At 39.3% G+C, this 17,301-nt stretch overlaps 2 protein-coding genes and 1 pseudogene across 2 annotated transcripts; 2 read left to right on the top strand and 1 right to left on the bottom strand.

Annotated features, from left to right (window-relative positions):
* Positions 1-4,451: 4,451 nt before the first annotated feature.
* On the top strand, positions 4,452-7,371 carry LOC111788706 (receptor-like protein kinase FERONIA). The gene has a single exon (XM_023669156.2). It carries the CDS (start codon positions 4,635-4,637, stop codon positions 7,344-7,346), a length of 2,712 nt encoding a protein of 903 aa, XP_023524924.2. The 5' UTR covers positions 4,452-4,634; the 3' UTR covers positions 7,347-7,371.
* A 930-nt stretch (positions 7,372-8,301) lies between these two features.
* On the top strand, positions 8,302-11,291 carry LOC111788581 (receptor-like protein kinase FERONIA pseudogene; annotated as a pseudogene).
* LOC111788582 (putative methylesterase 11, chloroplastic) lies at positions 11,216-14,332 on the bottom strand. The gene is made up of 5 exons (XM_023668963.2): positions 13,819-14,332; positions 12,920-13,156; positions 12,468-12,611; positions 12,121-12,252; positions 11,216-11,936 (listed from the first exon to the last, which is right to left on the bottom strand). The coding sequence occupies exons 1-5, from the start codon at positions 14,161-14,163 to the stop codon at positions 11,658-11,660; spliced, it is 1,137 nt and encodes a 378-aa protein (XP_023524731.1). The 5' UTR covers positions 14,164-14,332; the 3' UTR covers positions 11,216-11,657.
* Between the last annotated feature and the right edge of the window lie 2,969 nt (positions 14,333-17,301).

Consider the following 17,301-nt stretch of genomic DNA (forward strand, 5'->3'; position numbering starts at 1 on the left):
TTTTTTCGATCAGTCTCACCGTCAATCCCTTTGCATCCTCGTTAACACATCGCCCGATATTTGATTCTGATATAACAGTTGAAACCCATTGTTACTCCGTCAGTCCACATTTTTATAAGAAATATTTCGTTTCCTCTCGAATCGACCATGATCTCACAAAATATATGATAGGAACAATTCATACGGTTTGATCAAAGTAAAAAATCATAGAACGTAAATTATAATTTTTTCGATCTAAATTCAAAATAAATAAATAAAAAAAAAGAAATGTAAAATAAAATTAGGGTTTATTTAAGGGAGAGGTGCATGGTGAACAGTTGGGTATGGATATGAGAGAGGTGGCCTTGGGAGCTTTCCTTCTACGACCTTTCTATAATAACCTGTCCTGCTGGCTTTCGGCTGCTTTGCTAACATGCCAAACATGGACACGAAAACGAGTTTAAATTTTCGTTTTGGTCCTCCTAACTTTATAATTTTCATTTTAATCCCCGTCATATGCATAAATTAACGACAAAATTAAATTTATGATTAATTATGAATTGATACGTGTCTCAATTTAATTTGATGACAAAAACTGACAAATTAATCAAATAATTAAATTTAATTGGGTCGAAATGAATTATATTTGAACAAAAAAATTAGACCGAAATGTCAATAATGCCTAATTAGACCCAAAGCGTGGACGAACATAAAAGTTCTAGCCCGACCTGCATTAGTGTCATAAAACTTGGTAGCCGATTAGAAAAAATCTACAAATGTGCTCGAGAACAAGTTGTTCAATCCTCAAAATATTTGTAAAAAATCGAAGGAATACATTAGAGATCGTATTAAAGAAAAATCAAATGCAAAAGTAACAAGAAGAAGCTACGTCTCTCTCGGAGAAGGCATGTGCCATGAGTCATAATATTACTTGAAAATAGTAGATTACGATTCTCACATTGTGGACAAGAGTAATGTCACATGTCGAGCCACGTAAATAATCAAATAGAGTCTCACGTTAACTAATTAAGACATTTTAGATAAATTAATTATTTTGGAATTAGTTGAAAATGAAAATAAAAATTTTGAAATGATAAATTTTAAAAATAATTGGATTTACATCATCAAATAAATATTTAGTTAAATTAAATACATCATTTTATATTTATAATTATATTGATGTGATATTTGATAGATTCCTTTTGATCCAACGGCCCAAAAATAAAGACCAATCTTTTCTTTTCTTCTTTTTCTTAAAAAAAAAAAAACATTATTATTATTATTAATCTCAAATGTATAAAAATGATGTTTGAATCCAAAGATTATACACTCACCCTCCGTCTTCATTTTCATGTTGTATTTACTTACTATTCTATTTTTTCTTGTTTATACGACTATTAGTCAAAATCATGTCTAGTCTTACTAGACCTGAATCGTCTGTACTATAAAGAGATGCGACCAATCATCAATTCCTACTCCCGAATTATATGATATTTAAGCTGTTGTGTTTCTTTCTTTATTGATAGCCATATAACACTTCTTCTTCGAAAATCTCTCTAATTTTCTAAAACTTTTTTCTCAAAACAGGATCAGAGCTTTGAGCATACGTTGTTAACTCGTAAGCGATGCGAATCTAAATTAGCTTAGCTTACTCGGTGCTGGGAGTGAGTATCGCACAAACACAAACGTTCTGTGATGTCCACATTGGTTGGGGAGGAGAACAAATCACCCTTTGTAAGGGTGTGGAAACCTTCCCCTAGCAGACGCGTTTTAAAGCCTTGAGGGGAAGCCCGAAAGGGAAAGCCCAAAGAGGACAATATCTGCTAGCGGTGGATCTGGGTCGTTACACGTTCGCTACAAAAAAAAAAAAAAAAAAAAAAAGTGTGATTATGACAATTATCAAACATATATGAGAAGAATCCAGACATCAAATTTGTAATGTATTACATGCACCCACAAAATGCCCATTCAATCCCAATCATGGACTACTACACAGTTTTGACGCCCGTGAGAGTGAACATTTATTTCCGCTCGAAATTATATTATTGTCGATTAGTTTAGCTTGAATTAGTGGTGAAAAGGAACAATTTTACAAGATGAGATAAAACGCAACCAATGATAAATTCAATAATTTGCTTTATGGTTCTTCGGTGCCTCTTCCTCAATGAATCAGGAGCGAGCCATGGCATATTGCATGGGAGGAACTGATCGTTCACTTCCTTTTGTAGCTTTCGATTATAGTCATCCGCCCAACTTCCAAATCAAAAGAATAGCATATAAATCTTAGATAGAAAGAAGTATCTCTTATACAAAGGGATGCGACCCGTCATCAACTCCTCCTATCAAATTATATGATATTTAAGCGGTGGTGTTTGTTTCTTTGATGACAGTCATATAAAGCTGCTTTCAATCTTTCTTTCAACTTTGCTTTCAAACTCTCTTTTGAAAATCTCTCTACCCCATTTTTCACCTTGTTCTCAACATGAGATTAGAGGCTTGAACATATGTTGTCGGGTTGACGCGAATTCAAGTTGGCTTAGCTCACTCGGTGCTGGGAGTGCATCCCGCACAATCGCAAAAGTCCATCCAATCCAATCATCTACTACTAGACAGTATTGAGGCCCGTGAGAGAGAGAGGATGTGGCGCATTGAAGATGACCATGTAGATTTTAAAACGTATCTGATAAAGAAATGTTTCCACACTATGTTTCGTTCTCCTCCCAACCAACGTGACGGTCTTAAGGTGGTATAGATGATTTGATATTTATAATTATATGGCTGTGATATTTGATGCATTAATTTTGATCCAACTACCAAAACATAAAGACCCATCATTTCTGACAACGAAGAACATGTGGATCATTTTAATTCAAACTCGATTTTGTTTAAAAAATAAAAACTTTATTATTATTATGTATAAAAATGATGTTTGGATCCAAAGATTATACACTCACCTTCCTTTCTTCTCCTTCAGATCCCAATTCCATGGGACATTCCTCAAACTCCGGAGCCGTAATGGCGGCGGCGGCAGCGGCGGCAATGGGCGTCTTCATTTTGATGCTGAGCGGAAGTCATTGCAGCGTTGCTTCTCCAACTCCTTCCAGCTATGGCAACATCACTGTGGCCGCTGCGGCATCGATGTGGTGCGATGGCCGTGTCGAAGAATGCATCACACGAGAAGGCGACGGCGAGTCGGCATTCCCAAGCTTGCTAGCCTCTACACCTAAGTTTATTAGTTTTCCGACGAGAAATCGGAATAAACCTGTGTGTGAGCGACCGGGAGATTATAAAAGTTGTTTCAACGCAAGGCGTACAAACACCAAGAACGACAATTGTGGCACATATGGTCGCGCCTGTCCAAGGTAATAAGAAGCAGAACGAACGAAAAATTTAGATTTGTGGTCGGCCAATTTCTCCTGTAATGCCCTGACTTTTCATATAAAGAAGTCAGAGTCGTTACATAGAAAAATAATTTTATAGTTTTAATTTTATGTTCGAGAATTTATTCAAATTATGCTTCGTTGCTATCATTGTTATCATTGTAACATGGATGGTCGTACAATGAAGCTTTGTTATGCCAACAAAAATCGAACCCAACATCCTTACCAACAACTAAATTGTGCAAATAATAATCAAGAACACAAATTTATTGTTCGTGTTTTCTCATGTTGATGACATAGGTTCAACCTGCTCGTTTATTGATCGTGGTAGCTAAGAGTATCAATATCAATATCCAAGTTGGTGATAAATCTATAAAGTCTAAGACCCTTCTTGGAACCGATGAGACGGTGCTGGCTCGATGTAAATATATTGTCATTATAAACACAACGCTATCTATGATTTTCAAAAACAACATCCATAACTGTAACAACCTAAGTTCATCGCTACTAGATATTGTCCGCTTTAGCCTGTTACGTACACTCCCAGCCTCACAATTTTACGACGCGTCTATTAAGGAGATGTTTTCACACCCTAATTGAATACAAAATGTTATGACATTACACTGCAACAACTTGACAATACAGACAAAACGTCTCCATGCCCTCCATGCAGGTGAAATGCTTGAATGACTCTAAGTATCTCAAACACTTAATATAGCATTTCAACGCTCTCCTTACATGTCTTTTAGCCATTCTCGAGTTATTTTCGACAGTAATTCCTCCTATAACTTGAGTAGAAACACATTATTCAATAGAGAAGATCGCCTAGTCAATAATTGGAAAGAGAATCATAAATGTAAGACAGAGAGGTGGGGGTAGGACTTCGGAGAAGAAGGTGAGAAGTCCCCATCAAAGGCACTGTCTTTTAATGCATAACACCGAGCAAAAAGTTTGAACGAGTCAAAATTTTTTCGTTACAATTAGAGATAAACTTCGAAGATTTTTCTTTGGAAGAATTTAGTACGTGGACCCTTGACCATGCAGCGACGTTGACTCTATCCAAGTCTTCCAACCCGAGTTAAATTAATAAAAATTTAGTAATACTTTGTTTCAAAAATATCCTTAAACTTGTTCTGGTTAGGTTATTAAAAGCCTACAGTGAATGACAGCTTTTCTCATCTTCTTCTCCAGTCTCCTCAGCTTGCATTTATGGATTACAGTTCTTTCAATTTGTTTTAAGACCTTTTCTTTGAAGAACAAGCTTCATCTCCTCTAATGGCGGACTGTAAACCCAATTACGCTTCTGCAATTTCAACTCTTCTATTTGCTTTCTTTCACCTCCAATTCCTCTCCCACCCTGTCGCCGGCGACTTGACCGTCCCCTACGAACCCACCGAGATTATAAATCTTGATTGTGGCTCATCGGGAAACACACATCAACTTGGGGACACGGCCCACATCTGGGAGGGAGACACCGCCTCGAAATTCTTCCCTTCGAATCTCCTTCATAATGGCCAGTCCGTCCAGGCGGAGGCGCAGTTCAGTTCAGCCGGAGTTCCGTACACGACAGCACGGCTATCACACTCCGCCTTCACCTACTTGTTTCCCTTAACTCCCGGTCAGAAATTCATTCGACTTTACTTCTACTCTGCTAAATTCCAGAGCTTCGACCGCTCCAAAGCGGTGTTCTCTGTTTCAGCCGGCCCCTTCACTCTCCTCCGTGATTTCAACGCTGCTGTCAACGCCAATGCTTCCGGAGAGGACACGTTGTTTCGAGAATTTAATGTGTATGTGGAGGGAAATGATCAGAAATTGAATCTTACATTCAGTCCATCAAATCAAGACTCGTATGCTTTTGTCAGTGGGATTCAGATTGTTTCCATGCCGGTGAATCTTTATCATACGCCGCCGGAGATGAACAACGACGGTGGTCGAGGGTTGAATCTCGTTGGCCAAAATAATCAATTCTTCCCAATTGAAAACTACACATCTCTTGAAACGGTGTACCGAATCGATATTTGTGGAAATAACATCTCCCCTGTTAACGATACCGGAATGCTTCGAACTTGGTCGGCGGACAGTGAAAGTAAATTGTTGGATGAGTACTTAGATGAAGCTTGTCCTACTAATCTTGATATCCAACTCAAACACAGCAAAATTCCGGCATACTCTGCTCCAGACACGGTGTATCAAACTGCCCGAACCATGGGACCGAACGTTACAAGGAACAAGAGCTACAACCTTACATGGGTGTACCCTGTAGATCCTGGGTTCTTTTACATGATTCGGCTTCATTTCTGCGAGTTTCAAAAAGAAATCAACGACACAAATGACAGAGTGTTCTTGATTTATATCGGAAACACGATTGCTGAAAAGGGCGCCGACGTGTTTCGTTGGGCCGGCGGGAAAGACATTCCATATTACAGAGATTACGCTGTGAATATGCCTCATAACAATGGCGAAAAGAAAGTGAGTCTGTCTGTAAAGCTTCAAGCAAACCCAGATGACTGGAGAACGAGATTCACTAACGTGATCTTGAATGGTATCGAAATCTTCAAATTAAATGATTCAAGCGGCAGCCTCGCCGGCGAAAACCCAGATCCACCGCCCACTCTGCCTCTTCTACCGCCCACCCCACAATCAAGGAAATCAGATAGAAAAATGGTGGGTGTTCTAATCCCTGCAGTTGTTGGAGGTTTGGTTGCTGTAATAGCTCTGGGATTGTTTGTTTTCTGTCGGCGGAGAACATTTTCCGACCAGACATCAAGCGACGGTACTTCCTGGTGGGCTCCGTATTCCATGTCAACAAACAAATCAAGTAAGACCCGCAACTCAAATCTCCCATCTGATTTATGTCGTTACTTTTCATTGTCGGAGATTAAATCCGCCACCAAAAACTTCGATGACCTTTTCATCATCGGCGTCGGCGGATTCGGAAACGTCTACAAAGGATACATCGACGACGGAGCCACCCAAGTAGCAATCAAACGATTGAAGCCTGGTTCAAAACAGGGCGCACACGAATTCAAAACAGAGATCGAGATGCTCTCACAACTCCGCCATCGCCATCTCGTTTCACTAATTGGGTATTGTAATGATGGCAATGAAATGATTTTAGTGTACGATTATATGTCTCATGGTACCCTTCGTAGCCACCTCTACGGCGACGACGAACAACCTCTGACATGGAATCAGCGCCTCCAGATCTGCATCGGAGCTGCCAGAGGATTACACTACCTTCATACGGGCGCGAAACACACAATCATCCACCGCGATGTGAAAACCACAAATATCTTACTGGACGACAAATGGGTCGCTAAGGTTTCTGATTTTGGATTGTCGAAAGTGGGGCCGACCAACATGTCGAAAGCGCACATTAGCACAGTAGTGAAAGGTAGCTTCGGTTATCTAGACCCAGAGTACTACCGACGGCAACAATTAACAGAAAAATCGGATGTTTATTCATTCGGAGTAGTTCTATGTGAAATTCTCTGTGCGCGTCCGCCATTGTTGCGCAATGCCGACAAGAAACAAGTGTATCTCGCAGAGTGGGTCCGGCGGTGTTACAGCGACAACACGGTGGGTCAGATCATTGACCGGAACATCAAGGACGAGATCTCGCCGGAATGCTTGAGGAAATTTATAGAGATTGCAGTGAGTTGCATCCAGGACGATGGAATTAAGCGGCCGGCGATGACCGACGTGGTGTGGGGATTGGAGTTTGCGTTGCAGTTGCAGGAGGCGTCGAAGAAGAAGGTAGTAAAAGATGAGGTAGACGGCGGCGGAGACAAAGGTGTGGATGAGGAAGAAGGGTGGTTGATGGGGGAGATGTTGTTCAGTAGTGTCGGTGATGGAAGACGCGGGTCGCATTCGGGGATAAGCAGTGAAGTGACGACGACAACCAATAGTGAAGATTCCAGCTCTGCGTATGATAAAAGAATGTCTGGAACCGTTTTCTCCGAGATTAAGAACCCAGCTGGACGATGAAGGACACGTGTTATTATTATTATTATTCTTAAATAATTATCTCCCACTCTAATAGAAATATTTTGGGTTAAATAATATAGAATATTCTCCATTATACTTATTTTCAATTCTCTTATCTTATGCCAATCTCATGTTGGTTGGAGATACAAATTAAATATTTTTTTTCTATAAAGCAGACGTTTTTTAAAACTGTGTCGATGACTATACGTAACTCTTAAAATGAACAATATTTGTTAGCGGTGAGTTTGACTTGTTATATCAAGTTCATCCATTTATATGATTAAATTTCAACTATTGCAATTATTTGAGATGGAAAATAAATGTTGTCAAATTTATGAGATAGAAGACCCGGTCCAAAGGAACTTTATTTAGTTTGGAATGATGTGTCAAATTTATGCCATAGAAGACGAGTCCAAAGGAACTTTATACAATTTGGAATGATGTAATCATTACAGTCAACTCTGTTCAAGTTTTTCAACATTACTAATCAAAAGTTAATTTCGATTCTTTTATGAACAATCTAATTCTTTTATGAAAAATTATGAAAAATTGGTGAATTTCATCTCATAAGATTATGTTCTCAATTTTATATTTAGTCAAATTCTCAAAACGATAAACATATTGAATCGACCACAAAAGTTATTATCACCTACCCAAATAAAAAAACAAGCTTCATAGATAGTAGTTCATAACTGCTTAGAATTAAGATCGAATTGTATAGGATCATTGTGTAAATTATTAATCTCCTCAATTTACATATATGATTTAGTCTTAGCACCCTACTCATATATCTCCATAGGAACAATTTATATCGGAACAATTTATATCAAATCATCTGTGTAACAATTATAAAATAGGTTGCACCAACAATTTTACCTTCAATGGACGTCACAATTTTATTCTTTCACATTTTCCTTCCATGGACGTCACATTGAATATGACAATGAATTATTGGGCCATCCAATCAAACAAATACGAAAATTCAATTCAATCAACTAAATTAAATAAAGCTCATTTATGCTCAACCAACCTATGGGTGAAAATCCCGAGAACTTATACTCAAGAGTGAATAATATATGGGGTTTATTTTCTTTTTTTCCACATCTCCGTGTGGGGTTGATAGGAATGGAGACGAGTATATATTTAATCCAACGAAGTCGAGGTCTTTGGATTTTTTTGTGGAAAAACAAGAATGGAGGAAGACCACGACTCTTCAACCAATCATATTCATATGTCTTGTGCATGCCTCTTTTCTACGTGTAGCCATACTTAAGATTCTATACTTGCCTTACCATGCTTAGAGCTTAGAGCTTAGAGCTTAGAGGTTGGAGCTTATGCTCTAATGGCCGACTGTAACATCAAATACGCTTCTTCAATCATCCTACTCACATTCATATCTCTCCATGCTTCCTGCAACTCCCACTACACTCCCCTCGACAACATAGTTCTTAGTTGTGGGTTCTCTGGTAGCCCATCTGTATCCATCGACAACCGCATCTGGGTTGGAGACGTCAACTCGAACTTCTTCCCGTTAGATTTCCATCGAAACAACGACTCCAAAACACAAAACTCTTCACCCTCCGATTACGCCCCTTACTTAGCTACACGGTTGTCTCACTTCCAATTCACCTACTTTTTTCCGGTCACTCCCGGCCAGAAGTTTGTTCGACTTCACTTCTATACCGATACCGATACCAATACCGATACCAACAAGGCTGTCTTCTCTGTCAAAGCTGGCCCCTTTACCCTTCTTCGCGATTTCAATGTTTCTGCCTACTCCGACGTCGTTCGCTCCAACAGCTTTTTTCGGGAGTATTGTGTTAATGTGGAGGGAAACAATCGGACACTCAATATTACGTTCACTCCCTCAAGTGAAGACTTGTATGCTGTTATTAGTGGGATTGAGATAGTATCCATGCCGGTGAATCTTTATTATACGCAACCAGAACCTCACGACCAAGGTGGTCGAGGAATGAATCAAATTGGCCATGATAATAAGCGCTTCCCAATTGAAAACTACACATCTCTTGAGATGGTGTACCGAATGAATATTTGTGGAGAACTCGTCTCCCCTGTTCACGATACCGGAATGTTTCGAACTTGGTCGAGGGAAAGTAATTTGTCGGATGAGTACTTAGATGATGCTTGTCCTACTAATTTTGATATCCACCTCAATCACAGCAGAATTCCGGCATACTCTGCTCCAGACACTGTGTATCAATCTGCCCGAACCATGGGACCGAACGATACAAGGAACAAGAGCTACAACCTTACATGGGTGTACCCTGTAGATCCTGGGTTCTTTTACATGATTCGGCTGCATTTCTGCGAGTTCCAAGAAGAAATCAACGACACGAATGAAAGAGTGTTCTTGATTTATATCGCAAACACGATTGCTGAAACGTCCGCCGATGTGTTTGGTTGGGCCGGCGGGAAAGGCATTCCATACTACAGAGATTACGCTGTGAATATGCCTCCTAACAATGGCGAAATGAAAGTGAATCTGTCCGTTACGCTTCAAGCAAACCCAGAAGACTGGAGAACGAGATTCACTAACGTGATCTTGAATGGTATCGAAATCTTCAAATTAAATGATTCGAGCGGCGACCTCGCCGGCCAAAACCCAGATCCACCGCCCACTCTGCCTCTTCTACCGCCCACCCCACAATCAAGGAAATCAGATAGAAAAATGGTGGGTGTTCTAATCCCTGCAGTGGTTGGAGGTGTGACTGCCACATTAGCTCTGGGATTGTTTGTTTTCTGTCGACGCAGAACATTTTCCGACCAGACCTCGAGCGACGGTACTTCCTGGTGGGCTCCGTATTCCATATCAACAAACAAATCAAGTAAGACTCGCAACTCAAATCTCCCATCTGATTTATGTCGTTACTTTTCATTGGCGGAGATTAAATCCGCCACCAAAAACTTTGATGACATTTTCATCATCGGCGTCGGCGGATTCGGTAACGTCTACAAAGGATACGTCGACGACGGAGCCACCCAAGTGGCAATCAAACGGTTGAAGCCTGGTTCTAAACAAGGAGCACACGAGTTCAAAACAGAGATCGAGACGCTCTCACAACTTCGTCATCTCCATCTCGTCTCACTAATTGGGTATTGCAATGAGGGCAACGAAATGATTCTAGTCTACGATTATATGTCTCATGGTACGCTTCGTAGTCACCTCTACGGCGACGACGAACAACCTCTCACATGGAACCAGCGCCTCCAGACCTGTATCGGAGCTGCCAGAGGACTACACTACCTTCATACTGGTGCCGAACACACCATCATCCACCGCGATGTGAAAACCACAAATATCTTACTGGACGACAAATGGGTTGCTAAGGTTTCTGATTTTGGATTGTCCAAAATCGGGCCAACCAACATGTCCAACGCACACATTAGCACAGTAGTCAAAGGTAGCTTCGGTTATCTCGACCCAGAGTATTGCCGACGACGACAACTCTCAGAAAAGTCCGACGTATATTCATTTGGGGTGGTTCTCTGCGAAGTACTCCGCGCTCGCACACCAATTATTCATACAGTCGCCCATACTCGAGTTCTATTGACAGAATGGGTAAAACAATGCATTTATGAGAAGAAAGTTACAGAAATGGTAGACCCAATTCTTCAAAACCAAATTGGAACAGAGTGCTTCAGGAAATTCGTTCAAGTTATGGTGAGTTGCATTCAAGATGAGGGAAACAAGCGACCATCGATGAACGATGTGGTACGAGGCCTAGAGTATGCATATCAACTACAAGAGAGTTCTAAGGAGGATAATGTTGAACTGAGTAGCCTCGACAACGAAGATGGTTGGCTCTTGAGGGAGGGGATGTCTAGTAACACTAGTATAGAAATGAATGAGAATTCAAGTAATGTGTATAATAATGGGATGTCAGGGATTGTTTCGAGCCTACAAGCAAGATAAATGTCCCTTAATTCATTTCAATGCTCGAATTGGATTCATATTATTGACAGTCTAATACTATACATAAAGATAATAAGACCCAAAACTTTGGGCTGTCTTTTCCACTTATGGTCATTATACCAGTCCATCATTTTGGGTGCAGCTGAATCTCATCTTGTAGCTAACCTCTTTGCCTCTTCAATCAATATAAAAGAATAGAAATTGATTCAAAAAACCAATAGAACATGAGGTGGCAAGATCAGGCCCTTTCATTTCATCCCTCTTGCAATGAAGATCCACCAACTTTATTCATTCACATGCCATATCAATAAAGCAACACTTCAATAAACTTTCAATGCAAACCATCCATCTGTCTAGCGGGTGAGAGAGACTGGCTCCTATGGTTTTTTGGTCTTTGAGATCTCTACCAATAGTCTATGCAGAGCCTGAGGTTTTGAGAAAAAGGGAGAATGATCTGCACCTTTGAGAATGAAGACCTGTTCCGGAGGGCTTCTCTCAATCAAGGTCTCCTGGATTGAGACGGGTATGGCATTGTCATTCAATGTCTGTATGTAAAACCGTCTCACCGATCCATACCTTGTTTCTGAAAGACGAAGCTTTTCTAATACGGGTGGGAAGGGTATTGGTCTCATCGAAACAGATGCTAGAGCTACATCCTGAATCAGGACAATGGAATGATCAATTGACTGAGTTTTTCTTGATTTCTAGAATCAATGAACGGTGTTTTGATTATTTGCAGCTCAAGTATAGTGATCGCTCTATTTTCTTTTTTCTCTATTGAAATCAAAGTGTATACTGAGTTTTGTAAGAACGGATGGAATAAAGAACGAAACTAATTACCTTGGCAGTAGTTTGATTGAAGAACAAGTCCTTTAACAAAGGTTTTTTCAATTCAATAGTTGTTGGAGCATTGTCGTTGCCATTTGCGTACACGAAGACTTGAGCCTGTCGCATGACATCGTCCGCACCAGCCTAGCGCAGATTCCAACATAGCTCACTCAAAAGAAACTAAATTGAACAAAACCAGGAGAGTGCAGAAAGATTGTCGAGCAGCATTGACTAAAACCCAAAAACTAGGCATTCATTCATACCCATATGGAAAATCTTTTAAATGAAATTCGAAATTTCTACAGATAATCAAGTCTAAAAGCATTCAAAATTTGGAATTTATCAGGGAATGAGAGTACCTGCAAGGAGAACATATCCAGAGTGTTTTGCCCATCACTCAACATTGCCGCAGCAATGAAAACAGCCTTTGCAATTTTAAAATGAAACAATTCCATTGCATATGAAATACAAGCACCACCAAAATCATGCCCAACTAGGATAACCTGCATACATTAAGACGCAGAAACAAATTGAGCTTATACAGAGGAAGTCAAGTGCAAAATACAATTATTTACAAAAAAAATAGTCGACTGAAACCGAAAAACCATCTCAAGAACAGTGTTGTTGAACGACCACTACCTAAGCTAAGCCCAAGAGGTGCTCCACCAATCAGGCTCAAGTAAATTCAATACTTTCAGTATATTCTCGACTCCCATGAACATACGCATGCATACCAATGCATACAAAATACATATATATACATGTACATACTTGTAAGTAAATTGGTTAAGAGGACGGAGATGAGAAAAACCTTTTCGCCATCAGGAAGCTTTTCAAGGAAATCAGTAAGCGGCTGCACATATTGCGAGAGATCTGTGATGCTGTTTGGATCAAATGAATGAACTCCTGAACCAGTTAAGTCTATGGCCGTAGCTCTATAGCCCACTTCTTCAAGGAGGGCAATAGTTTTATACCAACACCAAGCACCAAAACCACCTCCATGGACAAGAACAAAGTGATTTGTTTCCAAGTCATCTAGCTTTATATCCTGTGAATTGGAGATTTATTAGAACCATAAATGCTTTCGGTACGAAGTTCAGAAAATAACCTCTTGAATCAATATGTGAAAAAGATGAACAAACAACAAAATCCTTTGATAATTTGAACAGAATCCAATAGATTTTACTAGAAATTTGAAGTAGATGTTCATCAACACAAATTTCTCATGCTGTTTACATTAATAAACAGTTTCTAGTTCGAGAAATTTAAAGACTATCATTCTTTTCCTCTCTTTTCTTTCCTTTTCAAGAAATAACTCTTTATCTGAAATTATTTTTCAATTATTGTATCCGTAGTTGAAATGAAGTCTATATTTAACAAATAGTTACATTGGAGTTCTCATTAAATACAGAATGAGAACAAATTTACGATAATTCACTTCTCATCGTACTACGAATGATTTGAATGCATTTGAATGTTTGAAAACTCTCATTAGGTTCAATTCGAGTAAATTTCTCGCTGAACTGATTCAAAACTGACCTTAAATAATTCGGTTTCACAGACAAATTTGGAAGTCTCCAAACACAATTCACAATTCATATCATAACAATTTCAATTAACCCTCATCTGTCAACAATCAAACGTGGAATCGCCGATCATACATGTCAATCACAATCACACAATCAAAATTTAAAGAAAAAAAACTCGAACCTGATTAACAAGCTGATGAGGCTGAAGGAGAGGGTCAGTGAGGGAGCGAGCGCGAGAACTCGAACTCCGCGGCAAGACGTTCCGATTCTTCCTACCGGAGGGCGGCTGCCGAAGTGAAGTAGACCGATCAAACGAACAATCCATTGGATGTTTCTGGAAGAGCGCCGCCGCCGCTACCAAAGCCTGCTCCGAACTCATCGACTCTCCAACCTTCTCCCTCCGCGAAGAGCGCGTTCGAAACCATCGGTTGCTGGAAATGGACAACGGCGGTGGGTTCGGGAAAGTGTTTTCCGGTTGCTTCACCACTGGTTTCGGCGGCGAGAATGTGGCGCAAAGATTACCCATTCCCGACGCATGCAGAGCAGAGCAGAGTCTACAGAGAGAAAGAGAAGAAAAGTTTCCCGAATTCTGTTCCTGCAGAGAGATGGGAGATCAAAATCGTATTGATTGTGTCGAAGGGAAAGACATTGATACCAAATGATGGTCACCCTCTGCTCTGCGTGTTCTTGCAAATGATTATATACTCTCTTTATTTTCTGCTTTTCAATTTTCAATTCTCCAAACTTTGATCGTTACAAGACTCTCCACAATGGTATGATATTGACCACTATAAGTTTAGGCTTCTAAAAGACCTCGTAACAATGAAAAGATTATTTTGTGGATTATAAACTCATGATCATTCCCCAACTTAGCCGATGTAAGACTTTCATCATCCAACATCCTATACCTCCCTAGTTGTCCAACACTAAAAAGTCGAACTACATAGAATTTGTAATTTATTTTTCTTTTACTTAGTAAGTAAAGATTTATCGGGTTGGAGCTCTCTACGCCCCCTTCCACCTCGAGGCCCCCCTTCCACCTCGAGGCATTATGAGGGGACCAGAGACATTCTTACGACAAGAAAAAATTGAATCCATACATTTAATTCATTACTTCTAAAAGAAAAGTTTGACAAAGTCAAACAAAATTTTGTGTATACTAAAATTTGATATGTGTTATTTAAATCCTAAAATTAATCATTTTACTTGCCGTAGCAATTGGGTTACTATATTTTTTTTTATTTTAAAAAATATATATATATATATTCTAATTAAGTAACCATTAATTGATTTGGGGGTGTGGGAACTATATATTAAAAAAAATACATAAGAAGATAAAATAAATTATGATATTAGCTACCATATGTATAAGAATCTCTAAATCAAATTTTGGTATGTTTTTTAAATTATCCTTTGATAAAAGATATTTTCATGTCTTTTAGGAACATGATGTCTTTTTATATTACTTCAAAGTACTCAAAAGCCTTTTTGAAATTTAATTAAAAATAAGAAATACAACTATTTATTAATTTTTTTTTTTATTTTTTTTATTAAGCATTAAGAAACAAATGTGGAATTTAATTAATTTAAATGGGAGGACGATGGGTGTTGTTTATTTGGGTTTGGTAAATGAGAAAGCAAGCAAGATTCCTGGAAACTGGTTATGAAATACAACTGTAAAATGGAAGCTTTTTTTGATTTGGTTATGGTTTTGGTCGGTGGTTTTGTCAAAAGTGGTTTTCTTTTTGGTTCAACTTTCCTTTGGCCCTCTAAAAGCATAGACGTTTGTGTGGGAAAGTTGTGGTTCTTAGCTTGCGTTCTTTAATGTCCCTTCCCATTCCAACTGTGTATCGACTTCTCAACTACAATGTCAATCTCAACGTTTAATGCCCATGATTTGAAATTCAGATTGAGTATCTGATGACTTCGATATTCTTCTGCATCTCTGCATCAAATTTAAGGCTAACGTCATGAACAACATGTAACGTTTAATGCCCAGAATTTAGAATTCAGATTCAGCATGATGGCTCTGATATTCTCATGCATCTCCGTATCAAATTTAGGGTTAACAACATGAACAACACGTACCATTCAATGCCCAGAATTTCAAATTCATATTCAACATCTAATGACTCTGATATTCTCCTGCATCTCCGTATCAAATTTAGGGTTAACGACATGAACAACACATAACGTCTCATGCCTAGGATTTGAAATTCAGATTCAGCATGATGGCTCCGGTATTCTCATGCATCTCTATATCAAATTTAGGGTTAACAACATAAACAACACGTAGCGTTCAATGCCCAAAATTTCAAATTCAGATTCAGCATCTAATGACTCTGATATTCTCCTGAACTCTGCATCAAATTTAGGGTTAACGACATGAAGAACACGTAATGTCTCATGCCTAGGATTTGAAATCCAAATTCAGTATCTGATGGTTTCGATATTCCCCTGCATCTAACATGGTCAAGTTACTTACTTCTTACTTCTAATAACGAATATTATCCCCACAAACTAATATGAGTCTTTTCAACATATATAGTTTGTTCTTACTCGTATGCATCTTATAAAAATTCGTAGGAGGTCACTAACATAAAGTTGCTCCAAGTAAAACATGCTTAACTATCATATTCTTATAATTAAGTCACCGAAAAAGAACCTGCATCTTATTAGTAATAGCAGTCACTTTCCATTCTTTTAAGTTTTTCTTAGTCATTGTTCTAATTAGAACGTTGTTTTGGTTCATTCACTTACTCATCCTTTACTTCAGTGTCACGTCGAAACTCCGACTCCAATATTGTCAAGTGTGTCACTACCCAAGCCAACATCTCTAATTCAGTCCACACACTCCATATCCCAATTCCTTCACCACATACCAAACAATCCAATATCTTCAACACCCCGACGACTCCTCCTCCTCCTCTTCTCATTATTGTTCACATGGGAATTACTTCAAACACCATGGCTGCAACTCTACTGACACCATCAATGACGATTCTGTTCATAATTCTGCTGCTGAACCCCCCAACCATTTCCCATGCGGCCATCAACAAGACCGCCGCCGAGTGGTGCGACGGCCGCCTGGAGAACTGCCTCATCGGCGACCTGAACTCCGATTCGGAGTTTCTGATGGAAACCGAGACCAGCCGGATGCTGCTGGACTTCAATTCTTTCCAAACTCCCAACACCAACAACCCTGACAAACAATCGGTTCCGGAGTGTAGTCGGCCGCCGCGGTACGACACCTGCCTCGGCCAGAGATACAGTATTCCAAACCCGGAAAATTGCGACCCCAGGAATCGCGCCAATCCCTGTTAGAACCTCCTTAGAAACAAAATAAAACAGATTCCAGGTACTTGTGCTGTGATTTAGAGTAATGTTGCTTAAGGGTCTGTATGAATCCTGTGTGTTAATGTTTGAATATCGAATTGCATTCTCTGTTTTCTTCCGAGACCAACAATTTGTTAAAATCACATCTCTCCACTCATATGATATTGTCTCTTATTTTATTTTATGGCTGGAGATAGGATTCTTTACTTATAAACCTATGATTAGATTCTTTACTTATAAACCTATGATTTTCCACTAAATTAACCTGTGCAACTCACTCCTAATAATCCTCAATATAATTTTCATCTCAAATTTGGATCTGGGATTT

Source organism: Cucurbita pepo, chromosome 2 (assembly GCF_057944985.1).
Source record: "Cucurbita pepo subsp. pepo isolate OVF chromosome 2, ASM5794498v1, whole genome shotgun sequence".
Lineage (NCBI taxonomy): Eukaryota > Viridiplantae > Streptophyta > Magnoliopsida > Cucurbitales > Cucurbitaceae > Cucurbita > Cucurbita pepo.

What these genes read in the sequence shown, in the direction of transcription:
- LOC111788706 (XM_023669156.2), top strand. Translation starts at nt 4,635, where the DNA reads ATGGCGGACTGTAAACCCAATTACGCTTCTGCAATTTCAACTCTTCTA.
- LOC111788582 (XM_023668963.2), bottom strand. Translation starts at nt 14,163, where the DNA reads ATGGGTAATCTTTGCGCCACATTCTCGCCGCCGAAACCAGTGGTGAAG. An exon ending in AGCTTCCTGATGGCGAAAAG is followed by an intron (nt 12,612 to 12,919) that starts GTTTTTCTCATC and finishes TAATGTATGCAG; the next exon opens with GTTATCCTAGTTGGGCATGA. An exon ending in TCAATCAAACTACTGCCAAG is followed by an intron (nt 11,937 to 12,120) that starts GTAATTAGTTTC and finishes GTCCTGATTCAG; the next exon opens with GATGTAGCTCTAGCATCTGT.